This window comes from Oncorhynchus clarkii, chromosome 12 (assembly GCF_045791955.1).
Source record: "Oncorhynchus clarkii lewisi isolate Uvic-CL-2024 chromosome 12, UVic_Ocla_1.0, whole genome shotgun sequence".
NCBI classification, from domain to species: Eukaryota; Metazoa; Chordata; class Actinopteri; order Salmoniformes; family Salmonidae; genus Oncorhynchus; species Oncorhynchus clarkii.
The window spans coordinates 92354252-92372149 of record NC_092158.1 but is presented as its reverse complement, the minus strand read 5'-3'; the positions used below and the strand labels follow the sequence as shown (position 1 = coordinate 92372149).

Below are 17898 nucleotides of genomic sequence, written 5' to 3'. Positions count from 1 at the left end.
AGGGCTTGTCAGTAAGCATTTCACGGTAAGGTCTACACTTGTATCCGATGCATGTGACAAATAAAGTTTGATTTGATTTGATAGCTGTCATGATTCAGTCACTTAGGGTCGACTGCAGTACATGTATTCTCAATCACATGCATATTTTGGCGATGATAAAATGTCCATACAATAAAATCACACAGTTAGAATGTAAATTTATTTGGTTGAGACTTGACTTGGGACGTTTATGCCAATGCATCATTCGAGTTTCATCAGTGGTTTTAACTATAACACAGCAAGGCTATTGTATCACATTTGCAACTCAGAGGGCGGGCACACGGAGAGGAAGACTGGGCGATATCCTTATTCTATTGGCTAGTGGAGCTGCCGATCAGCAGAAAGCCCAGTAAATTGTTTTTTTTTTTGGACTGGCGCAAGAACGTCTTTGCTTTGGTCGGTAGCCGAAACGGCATCGAACTTTAGAATGACCAGAAACTAAGTTCGAATCAGGTAGGATTCGTTATCGCATTATTTAATAGGCTACATGAAGCGTTTACTAATGTCTCGAATATTACTTTTGATGTACTATGAACTGGCTTACTTGGGTGTTTTCTTTGACATTTTCTGGAAATGTATTGTATCCTGAGGGTTGGTGAAAGCCAAGCCCTCGATGCTTTACTTTCATTCATCATCAACAATAACCTCAATTGTGTGAAGTGCATATGTATCGATAAAGGCATGTTGGGTGATGGCTTCTCGTGAAACGGGGGTGTTTTAGAATTACGGAAGTTGATTTTGAGCGAGTATGGGCATGTTTTTCTGTTGCGCAAAGTTGCGTTGCATCTCCGTGTCATCCGCTCGCTACGTGATAATAATAGTTGCGGTCGAAGCTCCACACTCGTCTTTATGTGAGCATCTGTCATAACTTTCCACGTTGAACACACAATGACAGACAGTAGAATGACACGTCTGATGTAGGATTCTAGTGATTCTAATGATTGTAGTAGCCTACTGCTGGATATGGTGAAATTAAATGAAAGCTCTAGAAATAACTATCAGAATGGCAGTTGTCCAAAGTGATGAGATTTTGTAGGTTACTAAATCAATCAATCCATCAAATCAATAAAAATTTATTTATAAAGCCCTTTTTACATCAGCTGATATCTCAAAGTGCTGTACAGAAACCCAGCCTAAAACCCCAAACAGCAAGCAATGCAGATGTAGAAGCACGATGGCTAGGAATGATTATACTGGATAGTGATTATGGAATAAGATTTGTTCCTTTCCTTTCTTGACTTAGCTATCAGTAACACTCTTGGAATTAAAGTGTAGACATGCCAGTAGGACTGTTTCCTAGCAACAGATCAAGACGTATCTATAGGTCAGTGGTCTATGTTCATAGCAAGTCCGAAAGCCAAACACACTGTATGGATTTCCGTGCATACGCGAAGTCCTGAAAAACAACGTTTGCGTCCCAAATAGCATCATATTCCCTACATAGTGCACTAACTTTTGACCAGGACCGTAGCAGACTTTGTTTCAGCTGGAGTGAGGGTGATTTCATGCTTCACTGACAGCATCTTCTCAACAATAGTTTGAGGCTTTCTGCGATCAACATTGTGTGTGTGTGTGTGTGTGTGTGATTATCCATGTGACCTGAATGTTCCTCCCACGCTGGGGTGAATCTGTTATATTGCTCCAAGATTACTGACTTTAAATCCTGTGTGTGTGTGGAGGGAGGGAGGGAGGGGGTCTAGTCTTAGAAGTGGGGCATACACATCCACGCCATACTATCCCTGTCACATGTAAATGCATGTGACAGAGATGAGAGAAAGAGAGAGAGAGACCAGGGCCAATGGGGATCAGACCCAACAGTAGTGCACTACATAGGGACTATTAGGGTTCTATTTGTGATGTAGCCAGTGTGTTCAGGCAGGAGGCCCGGTCTGAATCTAGGTCACCACCAGCAGCAGCATCATCAGCGGCAGCAGCATCATCACATAGACAACACTGTAGCATACACCTCTAACACACACACACACACACTCATATACACACGTTCGTACACTCTCAAGCGCACACACACACTCACAAAGTTCTCCATCTTTCTAGTCCCAACTCGGTGCTAACTCAGTCCTAACCAACGTTCCCTCTAAACTGAGCGCAGCGCGCAGTGGCCTGAGATTGCTGCACAGCAAGAAATATCAGCCCACTGAGAGAAGCACCTGATTGAACTTTACTCAACTTTCTAGAGTGTGTTCCCTGTTAGTTAACACCAATCTACATTTCGCTTTACTGTGGCGACAGTGGCCAATTTCAATGCAAACATACCTGAAACAAAACTACCCATGCAAGAGATTTTGTTGAAGGCAGAACGCGTCCGAGTAGGATTCTATTGAGCACGACTCAGCCCGTACTCTACACAGACTGGTGGGGCATAACCAATCAGAACTGCAGTTAGGCCTATATGCAAATAGATCATTGCCATATATGGATCTGTGGCATTTCCTTTAAACTGGACTGTGTTTACAGCTGTGGTATCACTGACGTCGCTCGTCCAAATATTTATACGTTCTTAATTCCATTCCTTTAACTGAGATTTGTGTGTAAATGTTGTGAAATTGTTAGATATTATTTGCACTGTCGGAGCTAGGAAACACGAGCATTTCACTACACCCGCAATAACATCTGCTGAACACGTGTATGTGACCAATAACATCTGACTTGATAGTGAGTAGATGTGCTTGTTTTGAGATCAAATCAAGAGCAGCATGTAGCCACGTGTCCACATTTGAGTTCATATCCTTTACTAGTCAGTGCGTTATTAGCCCAGTTATAGATCATTAGTAGTCAGTAGTAGGGGAGTGATTGCTTCCTACAAGAGCACAACACATTTCTAGACAAGTAGGTCAGGTAAAGAGCTTTCCTTTGTCTTTAAAGGGACAGTGTTGTATTTTGAGACAGGCTTGAATAAACTAAGTAGCCAATAGGCAGAGGGCAGCATCATGTGTCTGATTCTCTGTAATAATGCTATGGGAATAATCATGCATTTTATTTTGTAAAGTGTAAACAACACAACAACATTTTCAGTCACCTCCTTGTCTGAAGGACAAGTAGATAAACAGGTTCATGTCAAGCCCTGTATGTTTTTTTTTTTTTCTTTCAAAAGTCTCATGGAATGTCGGCCGACATTGAACACCACACATTGGCTGCTACTGTAGGCTGAATGACAGAACAGCTATTTACATGTTAAATTGTTATTGGATGCATTTTCTCAATTGTTGTTGATGGTAGGCCACTCTGGTAGGCCACTCTGGTAGGCCACTCTGGTAGGCCACTCTGGTAGGCCACTCTGGTAGGCCACTCTGGTAGGCCTACATTATGATCACATAGCCATAGTAGCCTACTTGACCACTGTTAAAACTAGAGGTCGACCGATTAATCGGCACGGCCGATTTAATTAGGGCAGATTTCAAGTTTTCATAACAATCGGTAATTGGCATTTTTGGACGCCGATTATGGCATTGCTCTCCACGAGGAGACTGACTGGCAGGCTGACCACCTGTTACTCCACGAGGAGACTGAGTGGCAGGCTGACCACCTGTTACTCCACGAGGAGACTGAGTGGCAGGCTGACCACCTGTTACACGAGTGCAGCAAGGAGCCAAGGTAAGGTGCTAGCTAGCATTAAACTTATCTTATAAAAAACAATCAATCTTCACATAATCACTAGTTAACTACACATGGTTGATGATATTACTAGTGTAACTAGCTTGTCCTGCGTTGCATATAATCGATGCGGTGCCTGTTAATTTATCGTCGAATCTAATTACCTAATACCTAGTTACCTAATTCGCCAAACGGGTGATGATTTAACAAAAGCGCATTTGCGTCAGGGTATATGCAGCAGTTTGGGCCGCCTGGCTCGTTGAGAACTGTGTGAAGACCATTTATTTCTAACAAAGACCGTAATTAATTTGCCAGAATTTTACATAATTATGACATAACATTGAAGGTTGTACAATGTAACAGGAATATTTAGACTGATGGATGCCACCCGTTAGATAAAATACAGAACGGTTCCGTATTTCACTGAAAAAATAAACGTTTTGTTTTGGTAGTTTCCAGATTTGACCGTATTAATGACCAAAGGCTCGTATTTCTGTGTGTTATTATATTATAATTAAGTCTATGATTTGATATTTGATAGAGCAGTCTGACTGAGCGGTGGTAGGCAGCAGCAGGCTCGTAAGCATTCATTCAAACAGCACTATCCTGCGTTTGCCAGCAGCTCTTCGCAATGCTTGCTTCACAGCGCTGTTTATGACTTCAAGCCTATCAACTCCAGAGATTAGGCTGACAATACTAGTGTGCCTATAAGAACATCCAATAGTCAAAGGTATATGAAATACAAATGGTATAGAGAGAAATAGTCCTATAATTCCTACAATAACTCCAACCTAAAACGTATTACCTGGGAATATTGAAGACTCAAGTTAAAAGGAACCACCAGCTTTCATATGTTCTCATGTTCTGAGCAAGGAACTCAAACGTTAGTTTTCTTACAAGGCACATATTGTACTTTTACTTTCTTCTCCAACACTTTGTTTTTGCATTATTTAAACCAAATTGAACATGTTTCATTATTTGAGACTAAATGGATTTTATTTATGTTTTATATTAAGTAAAATAAGTGTTCATTGTTCATTCAATATTGTTGTAATTGTCATTATATATATATATATATATATATATAAATAAATCGGCCGATTAATCGGTATCGGCTTTTTTTTGATCCTCCAATAATCGGTATCGGTATTGGCGTTGAAAAATGATAATCGGTTGACCTCTAGTTAAAACTGTGACTTAAAGCAGGTACAGCCTCAGTGTTCACAGTAAAACTGTAACTTAAAGCAGGTACAGCCTCAGTGTTCACAGTAAAACTGTAACTTAAAGCAGGTACAGCCTCAGTGTTCACAGTAACACTGTAACTTAAAGCGGCTACAGCCTCAGTGTTCACAGTAAACGCACCCTGGAAGTTGCACAGAATTTTTACAACGTTCAAGTTTGTGCTCAGCAGACCTGAAACCTGAAACTTGCTTAGTGCCTAAAAATGTTTGAGGTAACTCTGTGCCAGGACAGACAGGGAAAGGAAGCTGCTGTAGCAGCCAATAGCCTGCAGAGTTATATCGACTTTTTGACATCACTGTGACACTACTAACACCTTCCTGTTTGGTTTTCATGTTGGCAGCACACAGGTACAACAGGAATATATGGAATGGAAAATATGGCCTGAATATATTAATTGATATGAATCTGAATATTGTATCTGTAACCCCCAACTAAAAAAAGACCAAATTAATATAAATGTGGTCAGTAGTGGACATTTCCTGTATTTACCAAATCATGAGACCAAACCACCACACAAGTCAAGAGTTATCATAAAGTCCATCTTTAATTATTATGAGCTCCATCACAACCCTGTGACTCTCAGATCAATTCAGTGTCTATCAATGAATTCTCCGAGAGTCCCTTACACATTGCAACTGAGATCCTTTATAGCAAAGACACACATAGCCAGACAGCATTGGCTATAAATTATCGTTCAGCTTTGTCTCCTAAACTATGTTCTTATCTCGCTCTTGGTACCACTCAGGACCATTAAAACAAAACCTCATCAACAGGCATATATCAAATACACCCCCTCCTGGACAAGATCACAGAGACACAGTGACTGGCACACAGACATTGTGGAGCCAAGAGATAATTGGTTCCCCCTCAATCATCCCTTCACATGGTTTAAAAGATATGTTTACATATGAAGACAAGCTTGACCTCTCCCCTCTCTGTGGCCCAAGTAACTGACCCCAGGACAGAGAACAGAGAACTGCAACCGGCCACCACTATAGTACAACAAGATACATTCTGATGAGAAGTAACTCACAAGCATATCATGAAAATAAAACATCTTATCTATGTTACCCAACTATTCTGATTAATCCCCAACAGGTCACACAAATGAGGACTTTTTTGTTGATCATCTTTAGGAGCCCTGAGAGAGACAGAGACAGTGTGTTATAATCTGTAGGATTCTAGAGAGTGTGTTATAATCTGTAGGATTCTAGAGACAGTGTGTTATAATCTGTAGGATTCTAGAGACAGTGTGTTATAATCTGTAGGATTCTAGAGACAGTGTTATAATCTGCAGGATTCTAGAGACAGTGTGTTATAATCTGCAGGATTCTAGAGACAGTGTGTTATAATCTGTAGGATTCTAGAGACAGTGTGTTATAATCTGCAGGATTCTAGAGACAGTGTGTTATAATCTGCAGGATTCTAGAGACAGTGTGTTATAATCTGCAGGATTCTAGAGACAGTGTGTTATAATCTGTAGGATTCTAGAGACAGTGTGTTTTAATCTGTAAGATTCTAGAGACAGTGTGTTTTAATCTGTAGGATTCTAGAGACAGTGTGTTATAATCTGTAGGATTCTAGAGACAGTGTGTTATAATATGTAGGGTTCTAGAGACAGAGAACAGCTACCAACAACAAACCACACCCTTTTAGAAAGCTTTCTGAAAAACATACACTAGTTATTTTCTAACAGATCAGTGACAAAGAAGCACATCTCAATATGCTGTAGTGTAACTGTGTCTGTGTGGTTCTGTTAGATTGACTGTGTCTGTGTGGTTCTGTTAGATTGACTGTGTGGTTCTGTTAGATTGACTGTGTCTGTGTGGTTCTGTTAGATTGACTGTGTGGTTCTGTTAGATTGTCCGTGTGGTTCTGTTAGATTGACTGTGTCTGTGTGGTTCTGTTAGATTGACTGTGTCTGTGTGGTTCTGTTAGATTGACTGTGTCTGTGTGGTTCTGTTAGGCCTACAGTCACAGTCAATCTATCTGTTAGGTCTGTAGATTGAACCAAAGATGTCCGCAGGGGGAGATGGAACCACTCTCTGCATCCCAAATGGCACCCTACTCCCTAAATACTGGACTCCGTTTTACCAGGGGGAGTTCTTTAAGGGACAGACCATGTGTTTTGTTTTATCCGTCTGGAGGGAAACGGGGTGGGTTCAGCCCAGTGGGTCATGTGGTTCCACTGGTGTTGTTGTCCTGCAACACTAACTCTGACCCTCCCGGTGTCTGTGTGTGTTCGACAGTCGTACCGCGACCCTTTGAACAGTCTCACTCACTCAATCAATCAATCAATCAATCAATCAATCAATCAATCAATCAATCAATGAACCTCCCAGATGTCCTCACTAAGGTGTGTGTTTGGGGGCAGGGTAGGATACATTGTGTACACTGGGATGGCTTCTAGTGAAAACCTGTCCATCTCCTCTTTCTGCCTCTGGTGAAACCAGTCTTTATACAGTCTATGTGTGAAACCAGTCTTTATACAGTCTGTGTGTGAAACCAGTCTGTATACAAGTCTATGTGAAACCAGTCTTTATACAGTCTATGTGTGAAACCAGTCTGTGTGAAACCAGTCTTTATACAGTCTATGTGTGAAACCAGTCTTTATACAGTCTATGTGTGAAACCAGTCTGTATACAAGTCTATGTGAAACCAGTCTTTATACAGTCTGTGTGAAACCAGTCTTTATACAGTCTATGTGTGAAACCAGTCTGTATACAAGTCTATGTGAAACCAGTCTTTATACAGTCTATGTGTGAAACCAGTCTGTGTGAAACCAGTCTTTATACGGTCTGTGTGAAACCAGTCTTTATACAGTCTATGTGAAACCAGTCTTTATACAGTCTATGTGAAACCAGTCTTTATACAGTCTATGTGTGAAACCAGTCTGTATACAAGTCTATGTGAAACCAGTCTTTATACAGTCTATGTGTGAAACAAGTCTTTATACAGTCTATGTGTGAAACCAGTCTTTATACAGTCTATGTGAAACCAGTCTTTATACAGTCTATGTGTGAAACCAGTCTGTGTGAAACCAGTCTTTATACAGTCTATGTGAAACCAGTCTTTATACAGTCTATGTGTGAAACCAGTCTTTATACAGTCTGTGAAACCAGTCTTTATACAGTCTGTGTGTGAAACCAATCTTTATACAGTCTGTGTGAAACCAGTCTTTATACAGTCTATGTGTGAAACCAGTCTTTATACAGTCTATGTGAAACCAGTCTTTATACAGTCTGTGTGAAACCAGTCTGTGTGAAACCAGTCTTTATACAAGTCTATATGTGAAACCAGTCTTTATACAGTCTATATGTGAAACCAGTCTTTATACAGTCTATGTGTGAAACCAGTCTTTATGCAGTCTGTGAAATCAGTCTTTATACAGTCTGTGTGTGAAACCAGTCTGTATACAGTCTGTGAAACCAGTCTTTATACAGTCTGTGTGAAACCAGTCTTTATACAGTCTGTGAAACCAGTCTTTATACAGTCTGTGTGAAACCAGTCTTTATACAAGTCTGTGAAACCAGTCTTTATACAGTCTGTGTGAAACCAGTCTTTATACAAGTCTGTGTGAAACCAGTCTGTATACAGTCTATGTGTGAAACCAGTCTTTATACAGTCTGTGTGAAACCAGTCTTTATACAAGTCTATGTGTGAAACCAGTCTTTATACAGTCTGTGTGAAACCAGTCTTTATACAAGTCTATGTGTGAAACCAGTCTTTATACAGTCTATGGGAAACCAGTCTTTATACAGTCTGTGTGAAACCAGTCTTTATACAGTCAATGTGTGAAACCAGTCTTTATACAGTCTATGTGAAACAAGTCTATGGGCGAAAACAATGCACTTGAGATGGAGGTTTTAGTGAAGACTGAAGTAAGCTTCTTCTATCCTGTACCTTCAGCCAAACTACCTCAACATGTTCTGGTCTGGTACAGGCAGTACTCTACCTTCAGCCAAACTACCTCAACATGTTCTGGTCTGGTACAGACTGTACTCTATCCTGTACCTTCAGCCAAACTACCTCAGCATGTTCTGGTCTGGTACAGGCAGTACTCTACCTTCAGCCAAACTACCTCAGCATGTTCTGGTCTGGTACAGACTGTACTCTATCCTCTACCTTCAGCCAAACTACCTCAACATGTTCTGGTCTGGTACAGGCAGTACTCTACCTTCAGCCAAACTACCTCAACATGTTCTGGTCTGGTACAGGCAGTACTCTACCTTCAGCCAAACTACCTCAACATGTTCTGGTCTGGTACAGACTACTCTACCTTCAGCCAAACTACCTCAGCATGTTCTGGTCTGGTACAGGCAGTACTCTACCTTCAGCCAAACTACCTCAGCATGTTCTGTTCTGGTGCAGGCTGTACTCTACCTTCAGCCAAACTACCTCAGCATGTTCTGGTCTGGTACAGACTGTACTCTATCCTGTACCTTCAGCCAAACTGCCTCAGCATGTTCTGGTCTGGTACAGACAGTACTCTACCTTCAGCCAAACTACCTCAGCATGTTCTGGTCTGGTACAGACTGTACTCTATCCTGTACCTTCAGCCAAACTACCTCAACATGTTCTGGTCTGGTACAGGCAGTACTCTACCTTCAGCCAAACTACCTCAACATGTTCTGGTCTGGTACAGGCAGTACTCTACCTTCAGCCAAACTACCTCAACATGTTCTGGTCTGGTACAGACTACTCTACCTTCAGCCAAACTACCTCAGCATGTTCTGGTCTGGTGCAGGCTGTACTCTACCTTCAGCCAAACTACCTCAGCATGTTCTGGTCTGGTACAGACTGTACTATATCCTGTACCTTCAGCCAAACTACCTCAACATGTTCTGGTCCGGTACAGGCGGTACTCTACCTTCAGCCAAACTACCTCAGCATGTTCTGGTCTGGTACAGGCTGTATTGTACCTTCAGTCAAACTACCTCAACATGTTCTGGTCTGGTACAGGCTGTACTGTACCTTAAGCCAAACTACCTCAGCATGTTCTGGTCTGGTACAGGCTTCTTCTATCCTGTACCTTCAGCCAAACTACCTCAGCATGTTCTGGTCTGGTACAGGCTGTACTCTACCTTCAGACAAACTACCTCAGCATGTTCTGGTCTGGTACAGGCTTCTTCTATCCTGTACCTTCAGCCAAACTACCTCAGCATGTTCTGGTCTGGTACAGGCTGTACTCTACCTTCAGCCAAACTACCTCAGCATGTTCTGGTCTGGTACAGGCTGTATTGTACCTTCAGTCAAACTACCTCAGCATGTTCTGGTCTGGTACAGGCTTCTTCTATCCTGTACCTTCAGCCAAACTACCTCAACATGTTCTGGTCTGGTACAGGCTGTACTGTACCTTCAGCCAAACTACCTCAGCATGTTCTGGTCTGGTACAGACTGTACTCTACCTTCAGCCAAACTACCTCAGCATGTTCTGGTCTGGTACAGGCTTCTTCTATCCTGTACCTTCAGCCAAACTACCTCAGCATGTTCTGGTCTGGTACAGGCTGTACTCTACCTTCAGACAAACTACCTCAGCATGTTCTGGTCTGGTACAGGCTTCTTCTATCCTGTACCTTCAGCCAAACTACCTCAGCATGTTCTGGTCTGGTACAGGCTGTACTCTACCTTCAGACAAACTACCTCAGCATGTTCTGGTCTGGTACAGACTGTACTCGAACCCATAGCATCAGTAGAGCTCTTTTGTGTCATACCCATGGATTTCTGTTTGTATCTGCTATGAAGTCATCTTGAATGTGAATAGGGACTATCTGCTTGAAGCTGGTTGCTGCTAGTGTCTGGTCTCTGGTTGGCTGGTTGCTGCTAGCGTCTGGTCTCTGGTTGGTTGCTGCTAGTGTCTGGTTGGCTGGTTGCTGCTAGTGTCTGGTCTCTGGTTGGCTGGTTGCTGCTAGTGTCTGGTCTCTGGTTGGCTGGTTGCTTTCCTCCAGTTAAAGGGAAGTGGTTTGATCTGTTTTGCACATCATCGTCAGACATCCTCTACTCTCCTCTTATCTCCCCTACTGTCTCTCCTCACTGCTGTCTGCCTGGTCTACAAGCTACTGTCTCTCCTCACTACTGTCTGTCTGGTCTACAAGCTACTGTCTCTCCTCACTGCTGTCTGTCTGGTCTACAAGCTACTGTCTCTCCTCACTGCTGTCTGTCTGGTCTACAAGCTACTGTCTCTCCTCACTGCTGTCTGTCTGGTCTACAAGCTACTGTCTCTCCTCACTGCTGTCTGTCTGGTCTACAAGCTACTGTCTCTCCTCACTGCTGTCTGTCTGGTCTACAAGCTACTGTCTCTCCTCACTGCTGTCTGGTCTACGAGCTACTGTCTCTCCTCACTGCTGTCTGTCTGGTCTACAAGCTACTGTCTCTCCTCACTGCTGTCTGGTCTACGAGCTACTGTCTCTCCTCACTGCTGTCTGTCTGGTCTACAAGCTACTGTCTCTCCTCACTGCTGTCTGTCTGGTCTACGAGCTACTGTCTCTCCTCACTGCTCTCTGGTCTACAAGCTACTGTCTCTCCTCACTGCTGTCTGTCTGGTGTACAAGCTCCTGTCTCTCCTCCCTGCTGTCTGTCTGACCCTCCTTGTTGTAGTACTGTGGTGGTGCAGAGCGTCAAACTGATTTCAGGGGAAATACACACGTTCCAGTCTGAACGCTGTCAGAGTGAAGAGTATCAGACCACAGGGACACGAAGTTACAAACATCCGCTAATGACGTGTGTGTGTGTGTGTGTGTGTGTGTGTGTGTGTGTGTAGGAGCCAGGCGGTACAGCAGGATGTCTATAGAAGCTGAGGCGTTGCTGCAGGAGGCTAAGGAGAGTATAGAAGCAGCTCAGAATTACAGGAGCGAACTACAACAACGCCTACATGGACTCAGCCAAGCACGCAAACAGGTAACAACACAACTACACTGGTCCAACCCTCACGCAAACAGGTAACAACACAACTACACTGGTCCAACCCGCACGCAAACAGGTAACAACACACCTACACTGGTCCAACCCTCACGCAAACAGGTAACAACACAACTACACTGGTCCAACCCGCACGCAAACAGGTAACAACACAACTACACTGGTCCAACCCTCACGCAAACAGGTAACAACACAACTACACTGGTCCAACCCTCACGCAAACAGGTAACAACACAACTACACTGGTCCAACCCTCACTCAACCAGGTAACAACACAACTACACTGGTCCAACCCTCACGCAAACAGGTAACAACACAACTACAATGGTCCAACCCTCACGCAACCAGGTAACAACACAACTACACTGGTCCAACCCGCACGCAAACAGGTAACAACACAACTACACGCAAACAGGTAACAACACAACTACACTGGTCCAACCCGCATGCAAACAGGTAACAACACAACTACACTGGTCCAACCCTCACTCAAACAGGTAACAACACAACTACACTGGTCCAACCCTCACGCAAACAGGTGATAACACAACTACACTGGTCCAACCCTCACGCAAACAGGTAACAACATAACTACACTGGTCCAACCCTCACGCAAACAGGTAACAACACAACTACACTGGGTCAACCCTCACGCAAACAGGTAACAACACAACTACACTGGTCCAACCCTCACTCAACCAGGTATTAACACAACTACACTGGTCCAACCCTCACTCAAACAGGTAACAACACAACTACACTGGTCCAACCCTCACGCAAACAGGTAACAACACAACTACACTGGTCCAACCCTCACGCAAACAGGTAACAACACAACTACACTGGTCCAACCCTCACGCAAACAGGTAACAACACAACTACACTGGTCCAACCCTCACGCAAACAGGTAACAACACAACTACACTGGTCCAACCCTCACGCAAACAGGTAACAACACAACTACACTGGTCCAAGCCTCACGCAAACAGGTAACAACACAACTACACTGGTCCAACCCTCATTCAGATTAGAGGTCGACCTACGGCCGATTAATTAGCTCCGATTTCAAGTTTTCATAACAATCGGTAATCTGCATTTTTGGACAGCTATTCTGGCCGATTACATTGCAATGGGGCGGCAGGGTAGCCTAGTGGTTAGAGCGTAGGAGCGGCAGGGTAGCCTAGTGGTTAGAGTGTAGAGGCGGCAGGGTAGCCTAGTGGTTAGAGCGTTGGACTCGTAACCGGAAGGTTGCAAGTTCAAACCCCCGAGCTGACAAGGTACAAGCTGTCTCTGTCATTCTGCCCCTGAACAGGCAGTTAACCTGCCTGTTCATTGAAAATTTTTAACTGACTTTCCCAGTTAAATAAAAAAAATGTAATCCATGAGGAGACTGAGTGGCAGGCTGACTACCTGTTACACGAGTGCAGCAAGGAGCCAAGGTAAGGTGCTAGCTAGCATTACACTTATCTTATAAAAAACAATCTTCACATAATCACTACACATGTAGTGTAGTTAACTACACATGGTTGATGATATCACTAGTTTATCTAGCTTGTTGCATATAATTAATTCGCCAAACGGGTGATGATTTAACAAAAGCACAATCGTTGGACGAATGTACCTAACCATAAACAGTGCAAGCAGAGTCAGGGTATATGCAGCAGTTTGGGCTGCCTGGCTCGTTGTGAACTGTGCATCAGAGTCAGGGTATATGCAGCAGTTTGGGCTGCCTGGCTCGTTGTGAACTGTGCATCAGAGTCAGGGTATATGCAGCAGTTTGGGCTGCCTGGCTCGTTGTGAACTGTGTGAAGACCATTTCTTCCTAACAAAGACTGTAATTCATTTGCCAGAATTTTATGTAATTATGACATTACATTGAAGGTTGTGTAATGTGACAGGAATATTTAGACTTAGGGATGCCACCCGTTAGATAAATAAGAAACGGTTCTGTATTTCACTGAAAGTACAAATGTTTTGTTTTGGAAATGATAGTTTCTGGATTCGACCATATTAATGACTTAAGGCTCATATTTCTGTGTGTTTATTATAATTAAGTCTATGATTTGATATTTGGTAGAGCAGTCTGACTGAGCGGTGGTAGGTTGCTGCAGGCTCCTAAGCATTCATTCAAACTTCACTTTCCTGCATTTGCCAGCAGCTCTTCGCTGTGCTTCAAGCATTGCGCTGTTTATAACTTCAAGCCTATCAACTCCTGAGATTAGGCTGACAATACTAAAGTACCTATTAGAACATCCAATAGTCAAAGGTATATGAAATACAAATGGTAGAGAGAAATAGTCCTATAAATACTATATTAACTACAACCTAAAACTTCTTACCTGGGAATATTGAAGACTCATGTTAAAAGGAACCACCAGCTTTCATATGTTCTCATGTTCAGTATCGGTGTTGAAAAATCATAATCGTTCGACCTCTAATTCAGATAAATCAATTAGCTGAATAATCAGGGCCGGAACTAAAGACTGCACAGCCGAGAGTTCTCCAGGACCATTCATCTAGTATCAGGAAGATGTTACAACCTTCCTCCCTCCCTCTCCCCTCCCCCCTCTCCTCCCTCTCCCCACCTCCCTCCCCCTCCTCTCTCCCCCCCTCTCCTCCCCTGTCCCCCCCTCTCCTCCCCTCTCCCCGTTCGTTCCTCCCCCTCCCCTTTCCTCCCTCTCCTCCCCCTCCCCTTCCTCCCTCCCTCTCCCCTTCCTCCCTCCCTCTCCCCCTTCCTCCCTCTCCCCTCCCCTTCCTCCCTCCCTCTCCCCCTTCCTCCCTCTCCCCTCCCCTCCCTCCCTCCCTCTCCTGCTCTCCCCCCTCCTCCCTCTCCCCTCCTCCCTCTCCCCCCTCCTCCCTCTCCTGTTGTTATTTCCTGCTCCTCTAAAAGTAAAACAGAGAAAGAGAGGTATATGAAAAGAGAGAGAGAGAGACTCCCCCTCTCCCCTCCTCTCCTCTCTCCCCTCTCCCCCTCCTCCCTCTCCCCTCCCCCTTCAGGCTAATTGTAAACGATGTTGTTATTTCCTGCTCCTCTAAAAGTAAAACAGAGAAAGAGAGGTATATGAAAAGAGAGAGAGAGACAAACACGACTCATTGGCCAAACCGGAGGCGGAGTCGTCCAACCCCATTCTATTGAGAACAGGCTGTTTAGTTCAGGTGAGGACTTCATGTGCGTCTGTAACATCCATCCATCTGGCGACAGATCAGAATGTTCTAGAATCCTGATTAAAACCAAGATGTCTCCGTTTCCCCCCCCCAGAGAGATGTTTCCATCCATCTGGTGACAGATCGGAATGTTCTAGAATCCTGATTAAAACCAAGATGTCTCCGCCCCCCCCCCCCAGAGAGATGTTTCCATCCATCTGGCGACAGATCAGAATGTTCTAGAATCCTGATTAAAACCAAGATGTCTCCGTTTCCCCCAGAGAGATGTTTCCATCCATCTGGCGACAGATCAGAATGTTCTAGAATCCTGATTAAAACCAAGATGTCTCCGTTTCCCCCCCCAGAGAGATGTTTCCATCCATCTGGCGACAGATCAGAATGTTCTAGAATCCTGATTAAAACCAAGATGTCTCCGTTTCCCCAGCTTCCATCCAGCTGACGTGTTGCAGGTGAAAGGCAGTGTGTGATGACGTAGTGTGTATAAAACAACTACTTCTGTGGTTCAATTCCCATCTACTGAATACGGGGTGTAACGGTACTGGCGCTGAATCGTTCAGTACGGGGCCCTCGGGTTCGGTCTGCACTGTGAAACCCGGAATCTATATATTTTTTAAATACTGTGACGATGCTGAGTAAATCTGAGCTGAAAAACATTCCGTAAAAAAACAAAAAACAGAGTCTATGTGCACGTTGTGATCAATATTCAAATGTTCATTGGTTCATTTCAAACTTGTCCTTTTGTGAGGCGTAGCTGGGACTAGTTGTGTATGATGGCGACCTGGTGGGGCTTCAATAAACCAGGAGGATTCTCCATCCTTTAAATCTACATTTGGCTTCCCAGTAAATTACAATTTAAAAACTTTTTTGTTTGTTTTACCTTTATTTAACTAGGCAAGTCAGTTAAGAACAAATTCTTATTTACAATGACGGCCTAGGAACAGTGGGTTAACTGATACTTCCTGATACTAGATGAATGGTCCTGGAGAACTCTCGGCTGTGCAGTCAGATTTGTACCTTGTCAGCTCGGGGGTTTGAACTTGCAACCTTCCGGTTACTAGTCCAACGCTCTAACCACTAGGCTATGCTGCCGCACCAATGGCGATTGACAGAGAGTTGTGGCTGAAACCTTCCCCGTACTGTCACTGCTCAGCCAGACTTGTCACAGACTCCAGTCACCCAAGTTATAGACTGTTTTCTGTGCTACCGGAGCACCAAGTCTAGGACCAAAAGGCTCCTCAACAGCTTCTACCCCCAAGCCATAAGACTGCTGAACAATTTATAGAAATTATAGAAATATTTACATTGATCCCCCCCCCCTCTTGTATACTGCTGCTACTCGCTGTTTATTATCTATACATAGTCACTTCACCCCTACCTACATGTACAAATGACCTCTAACCTGTACATAACCTCCACACTGACTCGGTACCGGTACCCCCTGTATATAACCTCCACACTGACTCAGTACCGGTACCCCCTGTACAGTGCCTTGCGAAAGTATTCGGCCCCCTTGAACTTTGCAACCTTTTGCCACATTTCAGGCTTCAAACATAAAGATATAAAACTGTATTTTTTTGTGAAGAATCAACAACAAGTGGGACACAATCATGAAGTGGAACGACATTTATTGGATATTTCAAACTTTTTTAACAAATCAAAAACTGAAAAATTGGGCGTGCAAAATTATTCAGCCCCCTTAAGTTAATACTTTGTAGCGCCACCTTTTGCTGCGATTACAGCTGTAAGTCGCTTGGGGTATGTCTCTATCAGTTTTGCACATCGAGAGACTGAAATGTTTTCCCATTCCTCCTTGCAAAACAGCTCGAGCTCAGTGAGGTTGGATGGAGAGCATTTGTGAACAGCAGTTTTCAGTTCTTTCCACAGATTCTCGATTGGATTCAGGTCTGGACTTTGACTTGGCCATTCTAACACCTGGATATGTTTATTTTTGAACCATTCCATTGTAGATTTTGCTTTATGTTTTGGATCATTGTCTTGTTGGAAGACAAATCTCCGTCCCAGTCTCAGGTCTTTTGCAGACTCCATCAGGTTTTCTTCCAGAATGGTCCTGTATTTGGCTCCATCCATCTTCCCATCAATTTTAACCATCTTCCCTGTCCCTGCTGAAGAAAAGCAGGCCCAAACCATGATGCTGCCACCACCATGTTTGACATTGGGGATGGTGTGTTCAGCTGTGTTGCTTTTACGCCAAACATAACGTTTTGCATTGTTGCCAAAAAGTTCAATTTTGGTTTCATCTGACCAGAGCACCTTCTTCCACGTGTTTGGTGTGTCTCCCAGGTGGCTTGTGGCAAACTTTAAACAACACTTTTTATGGATATCTTTAAGAAATGGCTTTCTTCTTGCCACTCTTCCATAAAGGCCAGATTTGTCCTATGGACAGAGTCTCCCACCTCCGCTGTAGATCTCTGCAGTTCATCCAGAGTGATCATGGGCCTCTTGGCTGCATCTCTGATCAGTCTTCTCCTTGTATGAGCTGAAAGTTTAGAGGGACGGCCAGGTCTTGGTAGATTTGCAGTGGTCTGATACTCCTTCCATTTCAATATTATCGCTTGCACAGTGCTCCTTGGGATGTTTAAAGCTTGGGAAATCTTTTTGTATCCAAATCCGGCTTTAAACTTCTTCACAACAGTATCTCGGACCTGCCTGGTGTGTTCCTTGTTCTTCATGATGCTCTCTGCGCTTTTAACGGACCTCTGAGACTATCACAGTGCAGGTGCATTTATACGGAGACTTGATTACACACAGGTGGATTGTATTTATCATCATTAGTCATTTAGGTCAACATTGGATCATTCAGAGATCCTCACTGAACTTCTGGAGAGAGTTTGCTGCACTGAAAGTAAAGGGGCTGAATAATTTTGCACGCCCAATTTTTCAGTTTTTGATTTGTTAAAAAAG

At 43.6% G+C, this 17898-nt stretch overlaps 1 protein-coding gene across 4 annotated transcripts in view; it reads left to right on the top strand.

Moving 5' to 3' along the window:
* Window positions 1-368: 368 nt before the first annotated feature.
* The window catches only part of LOC139421665 (cytokine receptor-like factor 3), a 36319-nt gene continuing 18789 nt past the window's right edge, over window positions 369-17898 (top strand). The window contains exons 1-2 of one of the 4 annotated variants that reach the window (XM_071172753.1): window positions 369-492; window positions 11654-11790. In XM_071172753.1, the coding sequence (XP_071028854.1) occupies window positions 11674-11790 (117 nt within the window). In that variant the 5' untranslated portion in view covers window positions 369-492; window positions 11654-11673. The remainder of the gene's footprint in view (window positions 493-11653; window positions 11791-17898) is intronic. The other 3 variants (XM_071172751.1, XM_071172755.1, XM_071172752.1) reach the window with 3 other exon arrangements.